At 37.4% G+C, this 22,148-nt stretch overlaps 1 protein-coding gene across 1 annotated transcript; it reads left to right on the forward strand.

Annotated features, from left to right (window-relative positions):
* Positions 1 to 1,314: 1,314 nt before the first annotated feature.
* On the forward strand, positions 1,315 to 16,801 carry hgfb (hepatocyte growth factor b). The gene is made up of 18 exons (XM_011476208.4): positions 1,315 to 1,506; positions 2,494 to 2,650; positions 2,822 to 2,934; positions 3,487 to 3,601; positions 5,159 to 5,307; positions 6,659 to 6,779; positions 7,556 to 7,674; positions 10,218 to 10,383; positions 10,467 to 10,600; positions 12,326 to 12,419; positions 13,506 to 13,636; positions 13,769 to 13,798; positions 14,201 to 14,306; positions 14,518 to 14,592; positions 14,734 to 14,883; positions 14,992 to 15,098; positions 15,387 to 15,529; positions 15,909 to 16,801. The coding sequence occupies exons 1-18, from the start codon at positions 1,458 to 1,460 to the stop codon at positions 16,086 to 16,088; spliced, it is 2,139 nt and encodes a 712-aa protein (XP_011474510.1). The 5' UTR covers positions 1,315 to 1,457; the 3' UTR covers positions 16,089 to 16,801.
* Positions 16,802 to 22,148: the final 5,347 nt, after the last annotated feature.

Here is a 22,148-nt window from a genome sequence, read left to right on the forward strand (position 1 = left end):
GTTTATTGTTATCTCATGCTGTCATAACTATAAATAGAGATGGATCGGTATGTTTTGTCCTCCTCCGTACCCCCAGCCACTGAGTTTGCTTCTTATCGGAAAAAGAGGAAAAATGTAAAGTACACAGACAGGCAGGACCACCATGTCCCTAATGAGTTTCCCGTCACTCACAAATAACTGCCAATATCTGTTAAATTTAGACGTGATTATGGATAAAAATAATAATCCAGCGGACACCATGGAGCTTGAGCGGAAGTCTGCAGTGTGACTGAGTGGGATGGACACACACGCTTCTGGATCTATATCATTTCCTCTTAAAACTCCTCTAATTTGCTGTGTTGCATCTGTGATAACTGTGATTTCAGGAACGTTTAAGTGTCTCTGTGTATGTGGGTGCTTGCAATTGCTTATAATCCAGCTCTTCAAACTGGTTATGCTGTAGTTATGAATATAAAACAGCAACATTATGATCAAAGGAACAAGTCTTTAAATGACTGGAAGGTGACATGTAGCCAACAGACCATGTTAGAATGGTATATGGCGCATACTTATTTAGCACTTTTCTACTTTCTTTGAAGGCCCAAAGTGCTTCACAGTCACAGACCCATCCGAACACTGGCGCCGACCTTCCACCAGAGGCAAGGTGGGGTGACACTTCGACACATGTTGGGCGGACAAGGTGGGAATCGAACTGAGGTCGACTACCCTACCACTGCACCACGGCCGCCCCCTCTTAGGTTTTTTTTTTTTTTTTTCATTTTTATTTGAAAACTGCAAATAATTTGATTTCAAATGATTGTTTTTTGTCAAAAAAAACTATCCTTGTAATGCAAAAAACAAAAAGTAAAAAAACAAATAAATCCAAAAATCCCAAAAAGATGCTGAACAAAAATGATGACTCAGTTAATTCATCAACAAACATTGATTGCTTTAATCATTAAATGCCCACAAATCAAATGTTAATTCTTAATTACCTTCAAAGCTTATCTTTAAATAAATGTTTGTTAGACTTTAGTCCCTCCTTAATTATATAATCTCATTTTGTAATTGATCAGCTAACAGTCATTAACGAATCCACTCATTGCTGTTTCATCACAAACATGAGACTCTTTCCTTAGTTTGACCAAATCAAATGAGGTTAAAAAACGTCCACTAAAGGGATTCACTGGAAAGACTTTCCGTTTTTCAACATTATTGTTTAAGTCCTGGCAATACAGAGTGCATGTGCATGTGAGGATGAAAAGTAAAAACCAGATAAAGAGAAGAAGAACACAAGAGGAGAAAGAAGAAGAGGAGGAGGAAGAGCTGACGAGAGACAGGGTGGGAGGGGGGAGGCTAGTTGGTAAATAGAGGAGACGCATCATTTGAGCGGCGGTGAAAGCCACATCTCCTAGTTGCAGTGAAGGCAGCGCGGCGCAGCGTTTTTAACCGTAAGCCTGTTCTTGTAAAGCGACATCATGTGGATATACAAGCTTCTTTTCGGACTCCTGGTAGTTCTGTGCGCCGGTAAGTTTGACTGAACGCTGAATTTGCTCCTCCTCGGATTGTCCCATGCTGACTGACTGTCATGCACTGAGTGGCTCCAGTCAGAACGCAGGCTGTCAAACTCCAGATCAAGAAGGGCTTTGTTGTTCACGGTGCTGTTTGGATATTTCGGCCTCTACATCCCCGATTTCCTTTTTCACAATAGTGGAAATCGTGTTTTAAAGTTTAATGTTGCAGCCAGTAAAACTCTGTTTTTATAGTGCAAGCATGGGATGATGATGAAGGGCTTTTTTGTCTGAATTGGCACAAACTCTGAGAAATGTGCACTTGGACACATGTGGCTATATGCATGATTTCTCTTTATTTTATTTAGGAATTTTCTTTTTATCAAAAAATTATAATAATAATAACAAAAAAAATATATAAGTTTAGAGTCTTTATATCCCCAAACTGTAAAGTCCTCCCCTCAATGGATCAACGCAAACCTTTGGATTCTCTTGTTATTCTTAACTTTCAACTTTGAAAAGCAGACAGCTCCTTTCACTCTCTGCAGCAGCTCTTCTGGAGCGTCACTGAAACATTTAGTTTTGCTGTCATTGAGGGAAAAAACAAATGTCTTTTTGAAAGTCCACATTAGTAAAACCAGCTGAAAACATTGGGAGGAAGAGACAAGAATGGGTGATTTGTAGGTCTCTGAATATGCAGAGAACTGAGACCACATAACCAAACACAGACACACATCATTGGCACAGGTATAAATGAAAATGTCAGTCCACGACAGCACCACATTATCCACTTTGCCTCCAGCAGGGGTTTGGTAATGAGAGTATGTGCACATTTAATATTACCACCGCTTAATATTAAGGATTTAGCAAATATCCATGCAGCATTGTCATTCAGTGATAGTATGGTAATTCATTAATAACTGTTGGAGCATAAAAGGTTACCAGCTGGGCTTCAACATGTCTGATCTCTGAATGTTCCTGATGTTGTGTCTCTGTGCATCAGAGGGGAAGAGAAATGCTCTCCAAGACTACCAGAAATCTGAGGGCATCCAGCTGACTGTTGCCCCTGGCTCTGCCTTTCTGACCAAAAGCAGGAAGCTCAGCATATCCAAGTGTGCCAAATCCTGCAGCCGCAACAGGAGACTCCCATTCGCCTGCAGGTTTGCTTTTTTTTTTTTTTTTTTTTTTTACAAGAATTCCAGAATACCATGGTAGTTACAATCAATATAGAATATCAAGCTTTTCTATTGATATCCACAGTGATTGTTTGAAAGAATGCTTTACTCTCGCTCTTCTGTTGATCTGTGAGCTTTTTTTCCCCTCTTTTATAGAGCCTTCCACTTTGATCATATAAATGGAAAATGCCAATGGCTGTCATTTGACAGGAATGCACCAGGAGCTCAGATCTATCAGAATCCAAACTACGAACTCTATCAAAAGAAAGGTACCCTCTGCTTCCCAGACTTTCCCTGTTATCATTTCCATTCAGTAGACTGTAAATGCAGTTTTCTGTACTGCAAAAGCAGTTTGTTTTGCATCAGGCCATGAAGAGCTACATTATTGATTAGGGCATCCACAATGACTTCATGTTTTCAATGATGGTGAACCCCCAAGAGACGGACAGGGAAAAGGCAGGGACCATTGTCATGTTTGCCACAGCCTGTTGTGGTTCATTTTCTCTCATTAAGTGATGTTTGTGTAAACATTGAAAATCCCCAGCCCATCTCACCATAACAAGAGTGAAAATGAAGGTTGTGGAAGCCATTCTGTTGAATTCAGATAGATGATCAGGAAAACAGATTGGACTTTTGGCAGTGTCAAGCTCAGTAATACCTTGTTAAGCCTGACAGCTGTTATCCTCATCATTTTGCATGGGATTTGTGTAAAAAAAACAAAACAAAAACCTACACCACAATAGAGCTGTTACTCACCACATTTACATGTTTCTGAATAACTTTGACCTAATAACTCTCTTTTTTTTTTGTTTCTTGTTCAGACTATGTGAGAGAGTGCATCTTAGGGACAGGTCAGAGTTACAGGGGTCGAAGGTCGGTGACAGTCAACGGGATCCTGTGCCAGGCCTGGGCCTCCCCCATTCCACATGAACACAAGTAAGAATTGAGTGTCCTTCTCACCTTTTTGTCAAACACGATAATGTTAAAAGCTGCTTGTTGATATTAATGTTGGCTTGTGAGAGATGCAATTAGCTGGTAGCCAGAGGCTACTCCGTATGTGGATGTAAGATATATTGGTGGTTGATTAGGCTCCTGGGAGGAGTCATTCATCAGAATTGACATAGTTGTGCTGCTTTACAAAATCACACATCATTTCCTGCAATTGGTGTGTGTTTGTGTGTGTGTGTGTAAGCATGTGGGTGTTTTATCAGGATTAGAATCACATCTTTTATAAAGGTTTTGGCTCCACCTCAGAGCCGACTTAAGATAAAAAGACAAATTTACATTTAAATTATATGTTAAAAAAAACCCACATCATTGATCTTGATCTGTATATCAGGAGCATAATAAAGTTTTCATGCAATACAAAATAATTGAGGGAAGAACATTTGCAGAGGTAGTAAACAATTCCCTCAAAAATTGGCTTTATTTTAGTGAAAAATAATTACCAGCAAGGCCTTTTAAAAAAACAACACAACACAAGTTGACATAATTTATTAGCCATGTGTTATGTGTTAGAGCAGCATCCAAGCTAATAAAAGGTATTAAGAGGCTTTACTTTGTAACAGCTTACAATATCTATACCACAGGGACTGATGGAATTAAAAGAATAGTGAAAAAGGAAGAGACATTACAACAACAAAAACATTAATAAGTTATTAATTACCGGTAATTGCTACACTCTAATGAAGAACAATGAAACAAGGTGAATCATGAAAAATCAAGCCTTTTCTTCTGTAAAGTACTAACTTACATTGAAAGAATTTGTGATGACTCGCTGCACTGGTAGACAAATCTAAGCCAGTAGGGTAGATGTGTACCTTCAATGAACCTGCTTCATCAGACTGTTTTATGCCTCTACAAATCAGGTCATTAAACCCAGGCAGTTTGAATGCTTTATCAGTCATCTTGCAGACATGGAAAGCCATGACATGCACACACAAGAACAAATAGGATTTTTATCTGTGGAAGATTTCCTGTCATTTTGAGATCGAGCTCCGGCATTTCCCCTTTTGCACCTGTCATTTTACACCGATGAACGAAGAACCGTTTGTAACTCTATCCTTTTATCGTTGCTGGAAAAATACTACTTCATGTCAAAAATGACTCTCACTGTTTCCGTCATCATAACTGATGACCAGAGCCATGTGTGTGCCTGATGGGAAAGATATGAGTCATTTGTCAGTGCGTTTATACTACATTTAAAACAGACCTCAAGGGAAAGCCATCATTGTTTTTACATATTAGTGTGTTTTCTCTCTTTGGGGGCCATCATCCATGACTTAGTCTATCAACATTGCTGGTGGTCACCTTTTTGATTTTTTTGAAGTGTTTAAGCCAGACTTTCTTACATACTTTTTGTTGGACGATCGAAAGAATGTGAATTCTTGACCTTCATGTTACAAAAAAGCTGCTAAAAAAACTGGAATTGGACACATTGTGTTGCTGGTTTTGATATCCAGGCTTATAACATTGCTGCTGTGCTTTTGACAGATTCATGTCTAAGAAGTTCAAGAAGAGCGACCTCAGAGAAAACTACTGCCGCAACCCAGACAACTCAACTGTTGGTCCATGGTGTTTTACCACTGATCCTAGACCACAACTCAGACACCAGGAGTGCGGAATACCACAGTGCTCTGAAGGTAGGCCGCTCATCAGCAAATGTGCCTTTTCCTGCCATTCAGGGTCAGAGGTGAGTCCCTCAGAAACCCTAGGTTTTTCTGGGGGGCAATCATTAGACTGATCACGAGTGTAGACTTTTTAAAATATGTTTTTCATCTGAACATTCATCTTGAAGCAATAGCCATTCCACAGAGTAAATTGTTTCCTAAATGTAACCCTAATAATCTAAAATGAGCCGCGGCATGTTACGCAAACACAAATTTTGACAAAGTCGTGCTTTTTTTACTGCAACTTACAGGTTCTGCAACTTCTCTGCACAGGTTTTTGAGCCAAGCTGCTGTTTCTTTTTTTCCAAGTGTGTGTTTTAATTTTTCCATTTTCTTTGTCAGTTTGTAGTTTTGAAACTTTAGCAGATTTTAAAAGTTGTTCTTCTTTTCTCATTACCCTTGTTAGAGTGATCCCCATGTGGTTTAAAAATGAGAGGAAACCTCTCTCCCAGTGTGACAGCCACTATTTTAAAGCACACAATATTACTGTCAAATGCTGAATTCTTCAGGAAGAGATGATAATGACCTCTGTTATCTTTTACTGAAGGATTTGTGCTGTCAGAGGGTTTGTTTCTAGTGTGCATGACAGATGATCGCTTAAAAAAAAAAAAAGGCCAGGTTGGGTTTTCACGAGACAAAAAATGAATATTTCTTTCTGTAAAACTTTTATAGCTTCTTCCACTGGGTTATCAAAAGTTATACAATGTTGATAATGAGCTTTTATTTAGACAAGAAGCCTGTGCTCTGTCAAACAAAAGTGACCCAAAGGGAATTCTCTAGAAATCAAGGGGTACTGATGGGAAACACATGCAAGGACACAAACATGGCGTGTAAAAGCACAAATACACGTGAAACCAGTGGCATCAAATGTGTTGTTTCATTAGATGAGCAAACTTGTAAACATCTGCTTCTAATTGGCGTTCACCTTGTTGTTTAGTCACTGTGTTTGCAGCACACCCTTCAAGAAATCCTAGTCCCTCTTCATCAAGGACTGCTGCGCTCGTTAGAGTGACAGTTGCTTACATTTAACTAATTTATGGGAGCATAACACCAAAAAGGCAGCTCTGTGAAGTGTTTTAAAATAATGATATCTGCTGTGATTAGGTCTGTCGCCTCTCAGCAAGAGAGCTCAGTCCTGTAATTCTGCTGAGAAGGGGGGGGGGGGGGGGGGTTGCTTTGCTTGTTTTTCCTGTGTTAGAACAACCCCCCCCAAAGCCTTCCAACCAAAGAAGTAGCTGTTGGTGTAATTTCTGTTTTGGGTATTCAGCATAGCATCAACTTTTATGAGAACATCTTGATACATCTTTGTTAAATGTCTTTGTAGTTGAGTGCATAAACTGCAATGGGGAAGATTACAGAGGACCTATGGACCACACAGAAAGTGGAAAAGAATGCCAGCGGTGGGACCTGGATGAACCACACAAACACCTGTTCCACCCAAAGAGGTGACACTAACACACATAAATGCATCTCAAGTCTGACACATTTTGTGTTTTTGTATTCTGCAATTGTTCAATAAAAAAAAAAAAAAAAGTCTAACACAATCATTTACTGGAATGCACAAACTTGACCTTTAAGGTTTTCCCTTGGACAACTGTTTTATGTTTGTGTCCCACTGACTGCAGATTAAGTGAGTCAGCCCCTGAAAACAGAGTCCCATGAGAATCCACTATGTAACTCTTAACATTTAAACATCTGTGTGCTGGGAAAATCCCCTCATTTCTGTGTTTTAATCTGTTATCCTTACATCTTTTACCCCGCGTTGTGTGTGTGTGTACATGTTGGCGTTGTTTTCTGTGTCAAAGTGGTTCCAGCTAGTTGGGTGGCAGGTGGTCTGGATTACTGGGAACTCGTTAACACATCCTTAATCATCCCACTGTTTGTGTGAACTGGATCTCAGCGTGCTCACAGCGCTAAAGTAATGACAGGATCCCATGGCTTAATACTGCATACCTTGAGGCTGCAGGCCCAAAGGGATGTGGGAGTTTGGGATGTTTTACTGTTAAACACCTGTAGTGGCGCATTACTATCCTCCTTTTCCCAAAGCTCAAAAGAGTTTCCCAGATAGAGTGTTGGAGGCTCAGCTGAAAGCAACCATGAATTGTAATTTAGCTGTTATTTCTTGGTGCCGTTCATCTGCTTTTAAGCTTCATACATTTTCTGCTCTTACAGATTTTTTTCTTTTTTTTATTATTTTTTTTTTTGCATGTTTTGCTAACAGGTACCCCGACAAAGGCCTCGACGACAATTACTGTAGGAACCCAAATGGACGTCACAGACCATGGTGCTTCACCACTGACCCAAACACACCCTGGGAGTACTGCACAATCAAAGTCTGTGGTAAGCGTGTTCCTGTGTTTGTTTGAATGCGTTAGTAGTAGTCATAGTTGCCAACACAAAATCGATGTATAATGGAAAGTGTGTGTTTGTGTCCAAGTCAAGCCAGTATGACACATTGTACTAGAACTTTTTAATTCTCCTGCCATACAGTTTTTGCTGTTTGGCCCATGCTCTATTATGTCTTCAGCAATAGCCAGAGTGTTTATTTTTTTCTGCGCCACTGGCCTGCTGCTTATTGTTTCATGCCAGCTGTTACGTGTGGTAGTCAAACTACACGGAGCTCAGTCACTGCTCCGCATTAACCTCCTGTAACACGGAGAGACACAACATCAGGGTCATACACACTCTAAGGAGATCACGTGTAAGTCATTAGATTGATGTGTAAGCGTATCTCACAGATTGTTGCAGCGCTTTGTGTCTTTGCACTTATAGAAAACCAGAACACACTCTTTTTGTAGTTGACCCTGAAATCAGTGAGCATTCACTAAAACAGCCTCTGAAGTCTTTAAGTACATAAAACAGAGGGAAAGGGGTGATATTGTTTGGCTCAGCTTCTTTCTCTTGAGTCTGTGACTGGGCTGCTTGCCTGCAGGAATCATCAACAGTCCTGGCACCATGTTTACTAGCTGGCACTCATCCATGTGGACCCAGTGATTCCCTGTGGCCCCTTTTGAAAAACTATCTTCCACTCTATGCACACCATGCTTTGCTCACTTTCTTTCTGATATTTGGGGGTTTGGTAACAGACCAAGTTTACGACCCAGTTAGGCTTAATCGAAACAAGGCAGAGAGGACGGAGCAAGAGACAGAGAAATGTTCCACTGACAAGGCCTTCTTTTGTTCACTGTCAAAGTAGCAAATGTCTATTTTCAGACATATTGTTTTAGGATGAAAACAGTTTGGGAGATTTGTGTATCTCCAGCATTTGGAGGCAGTTGTGTCAGAAAGCTCTAGTTTATGAACTTATGTGTAATGAGGTGGTTTTGAGTGAAGAAAATTAGAGCAAAACTTCCTGCCTTGTTTTTCCAGCTCTGCAGCCAGCCTAGTTATAAAGTCTTCAAGCCTCATGGAAGGCGTTCTAATGTGGACAACAAAGACATTATTGCTGTTGAGCAGTTATTTTCAGTGCCACAGGAAAATTTCCACCCCCGTGAAGCATCACTGCATTTGAATTAATACCACTACAAGAAGAGTGAGGAGTTTTGAATGAAAGGAAATGTTTGCAGCTTCTAGGGATCTAACACAGACACAAATGTGATGACACAGTGTGGACTTAGGGCCAAATGATTTGGCTCCAGCTAGAGAGAATAGTCTGTTAGACACTAAGCCATTTGCTGTTGACAGCTGTGGGTTAGCGTTTTGAGGCTGAGGAGCAGGGGTCTTAATTATGTCCAATGAAAAAATTTCTACAAGAAGTAGTGGTCTCTAAAAACTAAAGACATCTGACATATAGGTTGCAACATTTTATTATGCAAATTGGCAAAAAGAAATGCTTTATATTTGCTGTTTAGGTGTCAAATCTATAAACATTTGGGATTTATTTTAGGTTTTTATTCAACAACAATTGTGTTCCAATAATCAAAGATCTGGACTCAGTCATCAATTTACTAACTATGACATGTAGAAGGGAAATAAAATAGTCACACTTTACTTAATTTTCCTTTACTTATCCCAGCAACCTGTGTGCATCACAAATGTAAGACAAATGTAAATATTTTTAAAAAATTGAAATATTTTTGAGGTTCCGAGAGTCTCAGAGAATGAATTCTATTCTATAGAGTATGAATTCTATTCAATATATATATTGTTTTGATTCAGATAATCTGGTTTTCCCCCGTATTGTATTGTATATCAAGATTGAATTTTTCCTGTTGCTCTGACTTTTCTGAGATGTTTGCACTTATGTATTTCCTTTCCCAGGACATAGGTCAGTGAACATATAGTGATTTTAGTCATATTTAAGGCTAGTTTCAGTTTTGAAGTTTTAGACAATCAGGTTATCTTTATTCTAATATTTTCATGGTTTAAGATATGATTCTTCATTGGAACTTTAACGCAAAATTTCCTTCAAGAAAAAAGACACAAATGTGGGAAGGTTGTAAAAGGGCAAAAAGAACAAAGTCCCTGTTTACCTACTCACCCTATGTGGAATGTATTCTGTAATTCATTCAAAAGTAATAACACATCAAATTCCATAATGAAAAAAGACAAATGAAATCTAGAAATCATATAAAGCCTAAAGTCATCTAAATGGGGCATTATGAAAGAACAAAATTGCATTAGAGGAATTAATAATGCAGATTAAGAAATAAATCTAGTGTTTATTGAGATCTTATTTAATCAAAACACTGCATTTACCAATATAGACTTTTTGCTTGAATGCCAACAACTACAATACTAACTGTATTTGAAAAAATAAATAATATATGCCTAACAGATGCCGTTTAGATATTTTAAGACCTTTTTTTAATGTGTGTAACAGAAATATAAATCTAATCCTTCATTATTATCTGTTGATTTGTCTCACTCTCTTGCTGTCATAGAGACACCCCCTGATAGCAACGTGGTAGAAACAACCGAGTGTTTCCAAGGCAAAGGAGAGGGTTACAGAGGGGTGGTAGACATGACACCCACTGGACTCACCTGTCAGCGCTGGGATTCCCAGTATCCCCACAATCACTCTTTCATACCTGAAGCATACCGATGCAAGTGAGTGACTAACTCTGACCTCAACTCTTCAACGTCCTGTTAAACCTGAACAGATTACAGGATGACTTGTCTGTGTCTACAAGGGACCTGAGAGAGAACTACTGCCGGAATCCCGATGGCCAGGATTTCCCATGGTGCTTCACTACAGACCCAAGAGTCCGGACAATGTTCTGCACCAACATTCCTCAATGCGGCACCCAAAACAGACTTGCCAATGGTGAGAGATTGCAAATATTTGAAACCCAAATTATTATTTTAGTCTGTCTTTAGTGTATTTGACATCTTTGTCCTTTGAAAACTGTGGTGTTCAGATCAGATTTTATGACCACACGTGTTGATTTTTTAACGGCATTATCTCAATCCTTGTCGAAGGGTGTAGTACCAAAGGATTGTGGGAAAGACTGACCACTGTGTCTCCCACAAATGCATTCTGACAACAGATCAGAGTTGTCAACTCTCACTGGAAAAAAAAAGACAGAATTGTTGGATTAGTTTTGCTTCAGATTCCTTCTTGGGCAGCAATGGATTTAAAAGAGGAAAGTTACATATATGTATGCCTGATTGCACAAACCGAAATTTCCCTAAGGATTTTCTGGATGTTTCTCTGAGACTGTGTGTCCTAAGACTGAGAATTTAAATCCACACCGAGGTTATGTTGTGCTTTTCCCTCAACGGTTGAATTTATTCCCACAATAAAAATGAATTGCTGGATGACAGATAGCTTCAGTAACTTATTTATGACCTGTGTTTTTCTAAGGCATCATTATAGATGACCTATTTTGTGTTCCATACTTTGCCCACTCCAAATCCTGCCCCAACCATGATGCAGTAACTTGAGATATGGTTATTTTAATCTATATTTCATAAAAATTAAAGAACTGAGAAACTGATCAAGTTCATTGAAAAGACGTTAACATGTTAAATTGAAAGACTGTTAACCTCAATGCTGCTAAACCTTTAAATGCTTTCTTTGCAGCTATTACAGTTTTAAAGATACCCAATTAAAATATTAAATAATACTGGTAGTTAAAACTTCAAAATAAAGTAAGCATGGCCACCAATAAGTTCATAGAAAAATACAATATAAAAATTATTTAAATGCCTGTTAGAGATTTAAAAAAAAATCTTCTTTCATATTTTACATTACCTTTTTTTTACTAAGATAGGTGTCAAGGGTAGACAGGAATTAGGTTTTTGTGCTTTAAAAAAATGCTTTGATCTATTTCTACTCTACAAAAATATCACAGAACCTATTTTCCATTAAAATGTTCATTAAGTGTTTCTCACTGAAATTACAAAAATCCTTGTTAAGCTTGGCATCCTTTTGTTTTAGATTTTTTTATTTTTTTTTGTCACAATCCTGTCTCAATTAACTGCCATTATGCATTTGAGATTTATGTTGGATCCTATTGGTTATCTTTCCAAAAATGTTGCTACCAGTTGAGTTTAAGGAGAAAATAAGCAGTTATGTGGGTCGGTAAATAGCTTTTTTGTTTGTTTTTTGTTTTTGCTTCTTTTGAAGTAGTCAGTAATATGTTCTGTTCTGGAGCTTCTTTATAGTCAAAATGAAAATTAAATGAAATTCAAAAATCATAAAAATCGTCTTAAAAACTATTACTAATACTATTGTCCTGGTTCCATTCGGATAGACTAAAACCTCCTAAAACTGGCTTGATCTCAATTATTTAAATCTATGTTTGAGCTAAGTCAGGGGTCTACCAATAATAGTGCATTTAAAGGAATTTAAGTACTTCAAGGTTTAAGAAATGGAGTTTGTCCACAAGTTCATATCAGTTTTATTTAAGAGCGGAAAAAAGCCCCACTGACCAGCTTGATGCACATTTCCAATGTCTAAAGGAAGAAAGAATGATAAATGATGTGTTCTTTGAATTTGTGTAAAAAGCTTGTCTCATGTAATTTCGTTTTTTGTGTTTAAATCCAGAATGCTATGAAAGCCTTGGCGAGAATTACAGAGGACAGCAGTCAAGGACGAGATCAAACCTGCCCTGTGGTCCCTGGAGAGAACACAGCAACAGGTCAGTCTTCTGGATCTCTGCTACCTTTCTAGCCTAATAACTTTTCCAAACTTACGATGTGAAAAGCAGATGATAGTCACACACACAGAAAAAAAAAACCCGCAGATCATTATGTCTGCTTAAAACAGAGATCACACAGGTTGGAGAACACGTACTTCAGCATAAACAAGTGTGAAAGCTTTTTTGACAGCTAAAAATAATCAAAGTATATCTTTTTATAACGAAATTCACATTTTATAAGTTTAAGAATAACTATCTTTACAAGTTGATGTGTCACTTGGTCTTTTTGGTTTGTTTGTTTGTTTTTTTTCTGAGGAGATTGTAAGGAAATCTATTACGTAGGAGGGAATCAACGTATCTAGATCTGAATTACTTTCTTTTGTTTGAAAAGATTGAATCTTTGTTCTAAGGACAAACACAACATTTGTGAGTACAATGACCCCCCACCAATCAAGTAGTAAAAAGTTTAAAGCAAAACACAGTAATGGCTGGCAGTAAAACTCTTGTAGAAGGATGCGCACTTTACTCCTCACCTCTGACTCCAGCCCCCCCTTTAAAGAACACTTCAAAGCCTGTCAGTTCCCATACTTCACCCCTACTCAGGGGTTAAAAGTCTGGGTTAGAGAGTCACCAGAACTGTCTGTGCAGGAAATAAAAGACATATAAACACGTATGTAACCTCTTTGTCACTGATTTGAAATTTGTCCAACTTCTGCCCAACATGTTTTTGTCTAACCTCTTAAGGAATTTGTGTAAAAGAATTGTATAATTCAAAATTTTATGAAAAAAATGGTTCCTGTGTTACCATGGCAGTATGATTTGTAAATGTTGACATAATTAGCGTCCCAGTGAATAACTCCTTTGTGAATCACGTAATTATCCTGCAGCACAGACTTTAAACAGCTGTGTAGTGTCAAGATCATATCCTGCTTAATTAATTGAGGCTTTTATTAACAGTTGTACACTATTAAAGTTTCTATGCTTCCTTCAAAAAGGGCAAAACTATTCATTTAAAGCAATTATTTGAGATGACTGAATGTTGATGAAATATGAGGTAAGGATTTGTCGTCTTTTTTTTTCATCCAGTGGTGAACGGGGTATGCTAATGGTAGGATTGGAGGGAAACTACTGCAGAAATCCTGATGGGGACAAACACGGTCCTTGGTGTTACACCAACAATTCTGCCATTTCGTGGGACTACTGCAGTATAAAACCATGTAAGCGTATGCAGATGTGTGTCACTGCAAAAAATGCGTTAAATCCACATATGCATTTGTTTTTACGTCGATTTGTAGCCTTTTATCAGCTGGTAAACTGATTTGACTTGGATTTTTCTTTTTGTTCTGCAGGTGATGCTTCACAGAACACAATTCCACAGGGTGAGTGAATGTCTCTTCACAACTGGCTAGGCTGCTGATCAGTCTTTGATAGCGTCTTTTTTTTTAAAGTGTCCCTTTTCTGCTCAGCTGTCATTGTAGGTGTTGTGGGACATTATGTTGTTAAGTGGACAATCGTTGCCTGAGTTCTGGATTCCATTTTTACTTCACACTTTGGGAGGATTACAACCATGAGAGAACAGAACAAAGCTGCTGATCTAATCAGCATAATATGTACAAATAATAATATTTTTTGTGGATGATTAAGCATCTCTAGTGTGTCTTGTTCAGCTGCTGTGCAAAGAACGTATCAGTGTTAGCATGTTTTAATCTGTATTTATGGATTACAGAGGACCTGAACCGTGTAATAGTAATAAAAAAAAATGTTCGTATTTCCTTTTCCAGATGGGTTACCCTCACTGGGATGTTTTGTTCATAAAACAACAAGGATTGTAGGAGGAGGACCTGTTGGAATTTCTGAAGGCAGCTGGATGGTCAGCATACACAAAGGGTATGACACTTTCCCTTCTACACTTTTTAGTTACTTTTAGTAAAAACAAATCATTTTGGATTTAATTACATTTTATTGTATTTTTTGCTGGTTTTTTTGGATGACAAATGTTGTATTTAACTTACTTGTGTTAAACACCTGAATTCTCAAATGCCATAAGTTAAATGTGGAGCAAAGCATAATTGTTCACTGTTTTTCTGATATCTTCCAGGTCCGCTCACTGGTGCGGTGGTTCCCTTATACGAGACGAATGGGTACTAACTGACAGACAGTGCTTCTCCTCCTGGTAATTTCAGTGCTCACTGTTAATATGAGTTATTTTTTCTTTTATTTGCCCAAACTTTGAACTTTCTGTGCATATTTCCGTGTCATTTATGCTGTATTCTGTTTGATTCATTTGGAGCTATTCCCTCTGATGTCTCTACAGTGTCCCAGACCTAAGTGAATATCGGGTGTGGCTGGGAGTCTCTGACATTCGAGAGGGTGCTTTTGACTTGTCCAAGAGACAGGAAGTCAGCATAGCTCATGTGATATGTGGCCCCAACAACTCCAGCTTAGCCCTTTTAAGACTTTCTAAGTGAGTGTGTGGAAAAAAAAGTTTTTTAGAAGATGGGTTGATGTACTTCTTTCTATTTTTGTGATGTTGATATATTTGTGCTTTTATGTGTTTGTTGAACATGTACAGACCTGCCCTTCCTGCAGAAAATGTCCATACGATCCAATTACCTGTGGCTGGATGCTCCATCCCAGAGGGAACAGTATGTAAGATGTATGGATGGGGAGAGACCAAAGGTACACATATTCTACCTTTTCTATAGCTTTTGTATACAGTCTAAACATAGCATTGCAGTACATTTGACTATATCTTTTCTTATGGATTTTCTGTTTCTGTTTAATTCTTCTTACCGTTTTAACATTTTTAAATTTATACTTTGGCTTTACTTAGTCTGGTTTTGGGCTCTGCCAACAAATGTTACAACTTGTATTAATTTACTGAAAAATTACATCTCTTTGATTTAAATTGTTCAGCATTTGATATAAGAGATTAGTACAATAAGGCTGGGTTTTGCATTCTTTCAGGCACTGGCCACGATGATGCTCTGAAAGCAGTCAGTCTGCCCATTGTCAGTACAAACAGATGCAGAGAAATGCACAAAGGAAACCTTCACATCACCAACGCCAAGATCTGTGCCGGTGGGAGGAAAAATGAGGGAGTGTGCGAGGTACATTATTCTGCTGCAAAACACTTATTTTGTTTGTGTAAATTTATCTGTGGGGAGAATTTCATGTTTTTCATTCCATAGTGGAGAAAAAAATCATCCTAAGTGTTAATACTTTGGGATAAAGGAACTGTGCAGCACTTTACCACAGTTTAATCCAAAACTCAAATATGTTATTAATCCTTAGGCTAAGTTTCAGTCTGTTGTAAATCGAGAATTTGGAGACCGTTGCATTACATTTTATCAGTGTTCAAAATATAAGCATTTTATTTTGGAAAGGATCTGTCCATGTCTGTGTGTTCTGCTGTCATTGTAAAGCCCAATATTTGTCTTTCCTCAACTGCTAAGGCTGAAAATGTGTTGTGATTGTCTGACTTTGCAGAGGGATTACGGCGGCCCTCTTGTTTGTCAGGATGGGGACTTCAGAGTTATTGTTGGTGTAAGTGTGCACGGCAGAGGCTGTGCTCGGGCAAACCAGCCCAGCATCTTCATCAACGTGCCCTTCTACACACAGTGGATCTACAAAGTCTTCAAATATTACCCAAACCCTGAAGCTTTTTAGAGCCTCAAAGAAAAGACATTGCAGTGAGGGGGGCTGCATTAAAATTAGTGGCTGTATTCTTAAACTCCAGTTATGCATTCAGAGTCTGACTTCTGTGTTTTGCATACTTTGCAATCTGCAGCTGAAGAAGCAAGTCTGAGGGTGCGCTTTCAGTTTGATTGAGGATTTAAAATCATCAGCAAATACCACACACTATAGAAGTCATCAAATGCAATTAAAATCATGAAAAAAGGGTGATGTAGAGAAGTACAGAGTAAATTAATTATTTCAAAAGGTATATATCCTGGTAAAAACAAAAAAAGATGACCCCTGTCCCAAACGGTCATGTTAAAAATAACTTTACCTTTAAAAGTGCATAGAAGCTGTGGATAAGCCTCTGCTTGCGCCTCCACTCTCTGTTTTCCATAGGTTTTGAGGCATTATAGACTCATGTTAAACCATATTCTGTGATAACATGCCACATCTTTATAGCCTTTTTTTCTAAATACAGGATGGGAATTCCGTATGCTCCGCAATACATGCAATTCCTCACTACTCACTGCAAAAAAAATTAAGAATACAATGAAAGATGTGCTTGTTGGGAAAAAAAAAAGGGTTTTGGTGCATTCATGTTGTGCTCAAACCTGCAGCACAACAAACCTACATTTGGTAAAATTTAAAAGATGCAAAAAAAAAAAAAAGATTTAAAAAAAACACTGACAATAAAAAAAGAACTACTCTCACATTCTCAACCAGAAATGCTCGTTTGTGAATATTTTGTCTCCTGGCATTACTTGAATGAAAATAACACCAAATCCAGTTGTTTAGCAGGAGTAGAGTAAATAATGTGTCAGGGTAGTGTAAAAGGGCACTTTCCCAAAGCCTGATGTGTCTCTGGGAGCTTTAATGAAGTGATCCTTAATGTAAATAGTGTTTTAATGAGTGGATTTGTGACACTCTCAATTTAATTTAGGTCTTATAGATCTACTGCAGTAGTTTATAATTTTTGAGCATTTTCAGTTAAGGTTTTCTTCACATTTCTTTGTTCTGATGTCAGATTTACAACTCATAAATGTCAAAATAAATATAATTTCATCATTGTATTTTCATTATATTATCGCTGATTGTATATATGTATATATATATATATATATATATATATATATATATATATATATATATATATATATATGAAATAAAAATTTCTCTTTGTATATATACATGTAATGTTATTAAACCTATATAGGATAAAAAAAATATTTGTATGTACAAAAGATCGTTTCAATGCCTTAAGTTTTAAGAATATGAACTATTTGTGCCTTTTTTTATCGTAATTTAATTTAAAGTTACTGCAGCAGTATTTGTATGTACAGAAGAATCCTGTTGAGGGACATTGTGTACCTGCGTGTGCGTGTTTGAGCCAGAGCTGAATGAATTATCCCTCCACTCAGACCTTGGCAGATCCCCAACTTCATTCCACCCTGGATAATAGTGTCACAAAGTGTGTTGCTTCAAACTTTGGGGACGGGATGGTCTGTGTTACGGAGTTGTCTGTAATGGGATTCACTGTAATGACTTATTGGTCTTTTAAAAAACAGACCACACATATTTATCTTGAATCAGTAATAGCTTTATATCATAAGCACATTATGTTTGTATGAAAATGATGAAACAGTTCTGTGTGAGTCTCAGAGTAATGGATGTGTGCACTGAAAGGTAGCCCAGGCTACTATATTCTAAAGGTTGTACATCAATGCCTTTCGTATATCCTTCTGGTATGTTAAACCATAAAGCAGTTATTTAAATTGCTCTGTTTTGAATCATTTTTTTTTGTATTTAAGGTTCATATTTTAAAACATTATAAAATGTAAACTGTTTAAATAGCAACAATAGTCTTTATTTTTGTATTTGATTTGAGATAATTAAGGTTTGAGGTCATTTGTGATTTAGTGAAGGGAGTTGTGTTTCTTTGCCAGAAGATGGCACCACAGTGACATCACGTGGAAGGATGTGTAGATAATCTTCTTAATCTTTCTCTCTCACACACAGGTGTGCGTTTTTTTTTTATACCTTTGCAGGTTGCAAAACTGTGCACAAACATATCTACACACATCTGTGGCTTTTTCTTAATCCAAAAACACAACAGAGTATCTGAAGTCATCAGAGTCAAGACTGGAGGTGAGAGAAATTATTAAGGTGCATATAAGTGTGAATATAAAAGGGGAGAGAGACAGAGTGCGAAGGGGTGACCGAGTGTGGACTGAGAGCTGGAGATTAAGTGCTGAATCCATTGACGCTGCATTAAGGAACTTAAGGAGCTAGCAGAAAAATACACTGCAATCGACATTTTTTTTTTGTTGCAAAGCATGCTGCCTGTGCTGATCTTGACGCAGTGCACACATTAACAGCATATACACACACGCAAGTGCGTTCAATGACAGGTACTGAAGAGGCATGAAAAGGAGATGACGTCTTGGAAGTTGTCTTTTATCTGTAGGTCAGCTGGATGGGAGTAAAGACGAGAAGATGAGTGCACCCCTCCCCGGGCTGTGAGCACTCTGAGATCCTGAGCTCACAGGCGGAAGCTGTAAGCATGCACGGAAGACAGTTTGTGTAACGCCAAGCCATTCAGCTCAGAGTGAAGGACACATGGATGAAAGGATCACAGGCAAAATTCTTCAAACATTTTTTTAATTGTTGAAAGCACCAACAAATATAGAAACCTGAAAAACAAGAATTGATTTCATACAGGAACGCCTCATTTTGACAAAAAGTAGAATGAGGTGTTACAAGTAGGTTAACCAGAGTAAAAGGATTCTGCCACAGTTTACTGATGACTATGCACAGATCTGCATCTCAGCCTCTCCATAAACACTGCTTATTATATGTGAGGATGGTTTGGAGAGAAAGATGAAGAAGAAAAAAATCGGACGGATTATTCCAGGGAAAGGCTTTTATAAGCCACATGACTCCCATTAAATTTATTGAGTATGTTCAGATTATCTCTCATAATCTAAATGGGTTGTCTTGGTAATTTCATTGAGACACTTTTCAGGCAGAGTTTGCTCTCTTTGTGGTCTTGTCAGCTGAAGGCTTCCCGTGCATGTGAGAATATCTCCTGTAACTGAGCCAGAGATAGAGTATGGGAGATAATGGCAAAGCTTTTAAAGATATCCCAATTCCCCTGTTACCATTTCATCCTGTAATATGATAAGCCTTTCTATCTGCATGCCTACTTAACTTAATGATCCGTATTTTTCACTGAGGTGTTGGACAGCACCCGATTCAACTAGTAAATATGCAATTTTTTCTACGTTTTTGCTGCAAGTTTTTGCTCTCAACAATGTAAGTTTAAGATTAAAAAATATTAACATAAATGTGCTAGAAAAAAGCATCTTATTTACCCACTGTCTGAAACTTGAAAGACACATTTTAACATGGTGTAACTGTATTATTAAGAATGAATGAACACATTTTGCATTCTTTCAAGACAGCAAGTAGTTATTTAAAAAAAAAGAAAAACAACAGATGAGTTATTCTCACATAAAGTTTTGCAAATTAGCCCAAACGCTTCTCGCCAAAAATGTTTTTGAGATTTCACTGAAGCAGCCATTTTAAAAATGACCAGAAAAAAGCCTTTCTACTGCCCCTAGTGGACTAATGATGAACTACAAAGCAGAAAACACTACAGAACAAATATACAGTACATTGGGTTTTTTTTTTTTAGCAAAGTTTAGATCATGCTATTGAGATAGGGGTCTCAGAAATGCATAAATCAAATATGATAATAATGGTTAAATAGGGTCAAAGGTGAGATTTTAATTAAAAAAATACAAAAAAATGAAAGATGCAGTTAAATTTTCTAGATTTAGCTGGAAAATTGGATGCAACCATTTTTCACAATCCCACAAGTTGGAGCCCATCGATAAATAAGCAACAGCTCAAATCGAGTCCGATCAGTAAGTATTAGCCTGACTCACACTTTTTTTGTTGTGCTGTTTTGAAAAATTGAGACTTGTAGGCTATGGACAAAGGTAGGAAGTTTGACAAATCCTTTTCAAAAAGAGTAATTTAAATACAACTGTTACGACTCAAACAGATTTTTGCGTATATTTTAATGTTTTAAATGTTGCTAAAACTTTAAATATATGTATAGAGCTAATTTAAAAAAAATGCTAAAAAAGCCAATTTGGGGGGCGTAAAATAGGAATTCATTAGTTACCATGAAGTTGTTGTTTATTTCTTCATATAAGTTTGTTCCTGTCTGTCAGAAACTAACAAACAGCAGCAAAGTAAAGTTGAAGCAAATGTATTTATCCATTAAAATGAAGCATAGATGATAATATGGTTAAATTATGCTTTTATGACAAGGATTTTTAACACAGTCACCATTAACAGACCATTATTATAGTTGATGGCACAAAATAGAGGATGAAGGGGAAGAGACTCAATTAGAGCTACTAAGATGAAAGATGAGATGTAAATTATGCAAAATAAAAGGATCTAATTGACAAACATGATGCCTCTATGCTTTACTTATTTAAAACATGTACTTTCAGTTCTATCTTAGAAAGACTAGAGGAAAGACATGGCAGCTAAAGTCTGATGTTTATCAAATGTGTCTTTTTTGGGATTTAGGAAAATAAATGTGACAGTATTGATATTGCTAAGCATTTGGAAATATAAGCAAATGTAATTATGACACTTTAATACTGAGTTTGAAAAAAAACTCATTGAAAGTCAAAAACAAGACCCTAGAAAAATGTTGCCTTTGTCAGTAGTTTCTTGCCAATGTACAGAAGTTTTATTATCCATCTCAAATAATTTAGTTTCACAAAACCTGCCCTTATGCCTCCTCCCCAAGACATCTCAAGGACCGGATCAATGGGTGTGGTAAATCAGCTGCTGTTGCAGTGGCTCTGCTGATATTAATCACTGGTTATTCAAGCCGGACCACAGGAGGCATCATGACAAACTGAGAGACAGACAGGCGAGCCAGCAGACACGCAGCAGGGTGAATCATCTGAAGACGATAAAAGGTTGGGGGGCATTACACAGCATAGTTAGAGAGCTCACAGCATGCTGAAACGGCAACATCTTCCAATTTTATGCTTCAGGGTTTCATTAAAACATTTTCTTTGTGGAACTTGCAACTGTAATGAGAAATGACAAATGAGATGTTATGCTACATTACTATTGCACAGAAGTTACTGATTAGAGAACTTTAAAAAACTCTAAATAACACAATACTTAACTAATTAAAAAACTATATATTAATTTGTTATGTTTTTTCTCCTCTGTACTTATTTTCCCATCTCATGATCTTTTAATGTTGTAAAGTTGCATTCACATGTGAGGGGGGTCATAGAATCACGTTTCAATCTATGGCAAATCTGCAAGATCCCTAACATCAAAAAAAATTTTAATTATCGAATTATGGTTGCATCCTTGCCGACATGCATGGTTTCTAGTTCGGTTGTAACAATTATCCGAATCCTCGGACATTCATGATCTTTTTCCAAAAATTTAAATATGAATATTTGCAACATTCAAGATTGCTGATTCCAGTAGAGTGTAGTAAAATAATACACTTTAGACATTGTAGATATTGCTCTATGATGCCGAATTATGTTGGATTTTAAAGACAGGCTCCAATGAAATAGGTGTTCTTGGTGATTTTAACATGTTGCTGTGGCATTTTTCTCCTTATGGATGACATATACAAAGAAATAAAGATTAAAACTATGTTTCTGAATGTTTTTTAAATCGTTGTGGATCAGTAGAAAAAGCGTGTAGTTGTTAGACACAACTGCATTCACTTGCATACCTATAGATACATTATTTTCTTGGTTTTCCTTGTCTGAGCTTGCACCTGGCTCAAAACTGTACCGCTGGTTAGCTCCAATATTGCTCGCCATTTTTGCTTCACGGGTCGCCACCTAACAATCCACAGCCCTATTTTCTGGGGTTCTGCAACCCGTTGGTTTAGGTAAAATGGCTCTAGTTTGGCGTCATGGCCTTTTTAAGAACTTGATGAGCCACATTCATTGATCTGCCAATTTATCTCGCAGGCCAGCATCT

The sequence above is a fragment of the Oryzias latipes genome, chromosome 6 (genome assembly GCF_053564925.1).
Source record: "Oryzias latipes strain Hd-rR chromosome 6, Olatipes_Hd-rR_3.1".
NCBI lineage: Eukaryota > Metazoa > Chordata > Actinopteri > Beloniformes > Adrianichthyidae > Oryzias > Oryzias latipes.

Coding starts and splice junctions, on each gene's coding strand:
- hgfb (XM_011476208.4), top strand. CDS start 1,458: ATGTGGATATACAAGCTTCTTTTCGGACTCCTGGTAGTTCTGTGCGCC. Junction 7,675..10,217: donor CTGCACAATCAAAGTCTGTG/GTAAGCGTGTTC, acceptor TTGCTGTCATAG/AGACACCCCCTGATAGCAAC. Junction 14,884..14,991: donor GCCCTTTTAAGACTTTCTAA/GTGAGTGTGTGG, acceptor GAACATGTACAG/ACCTGCCCTTCCTGCAGAAA.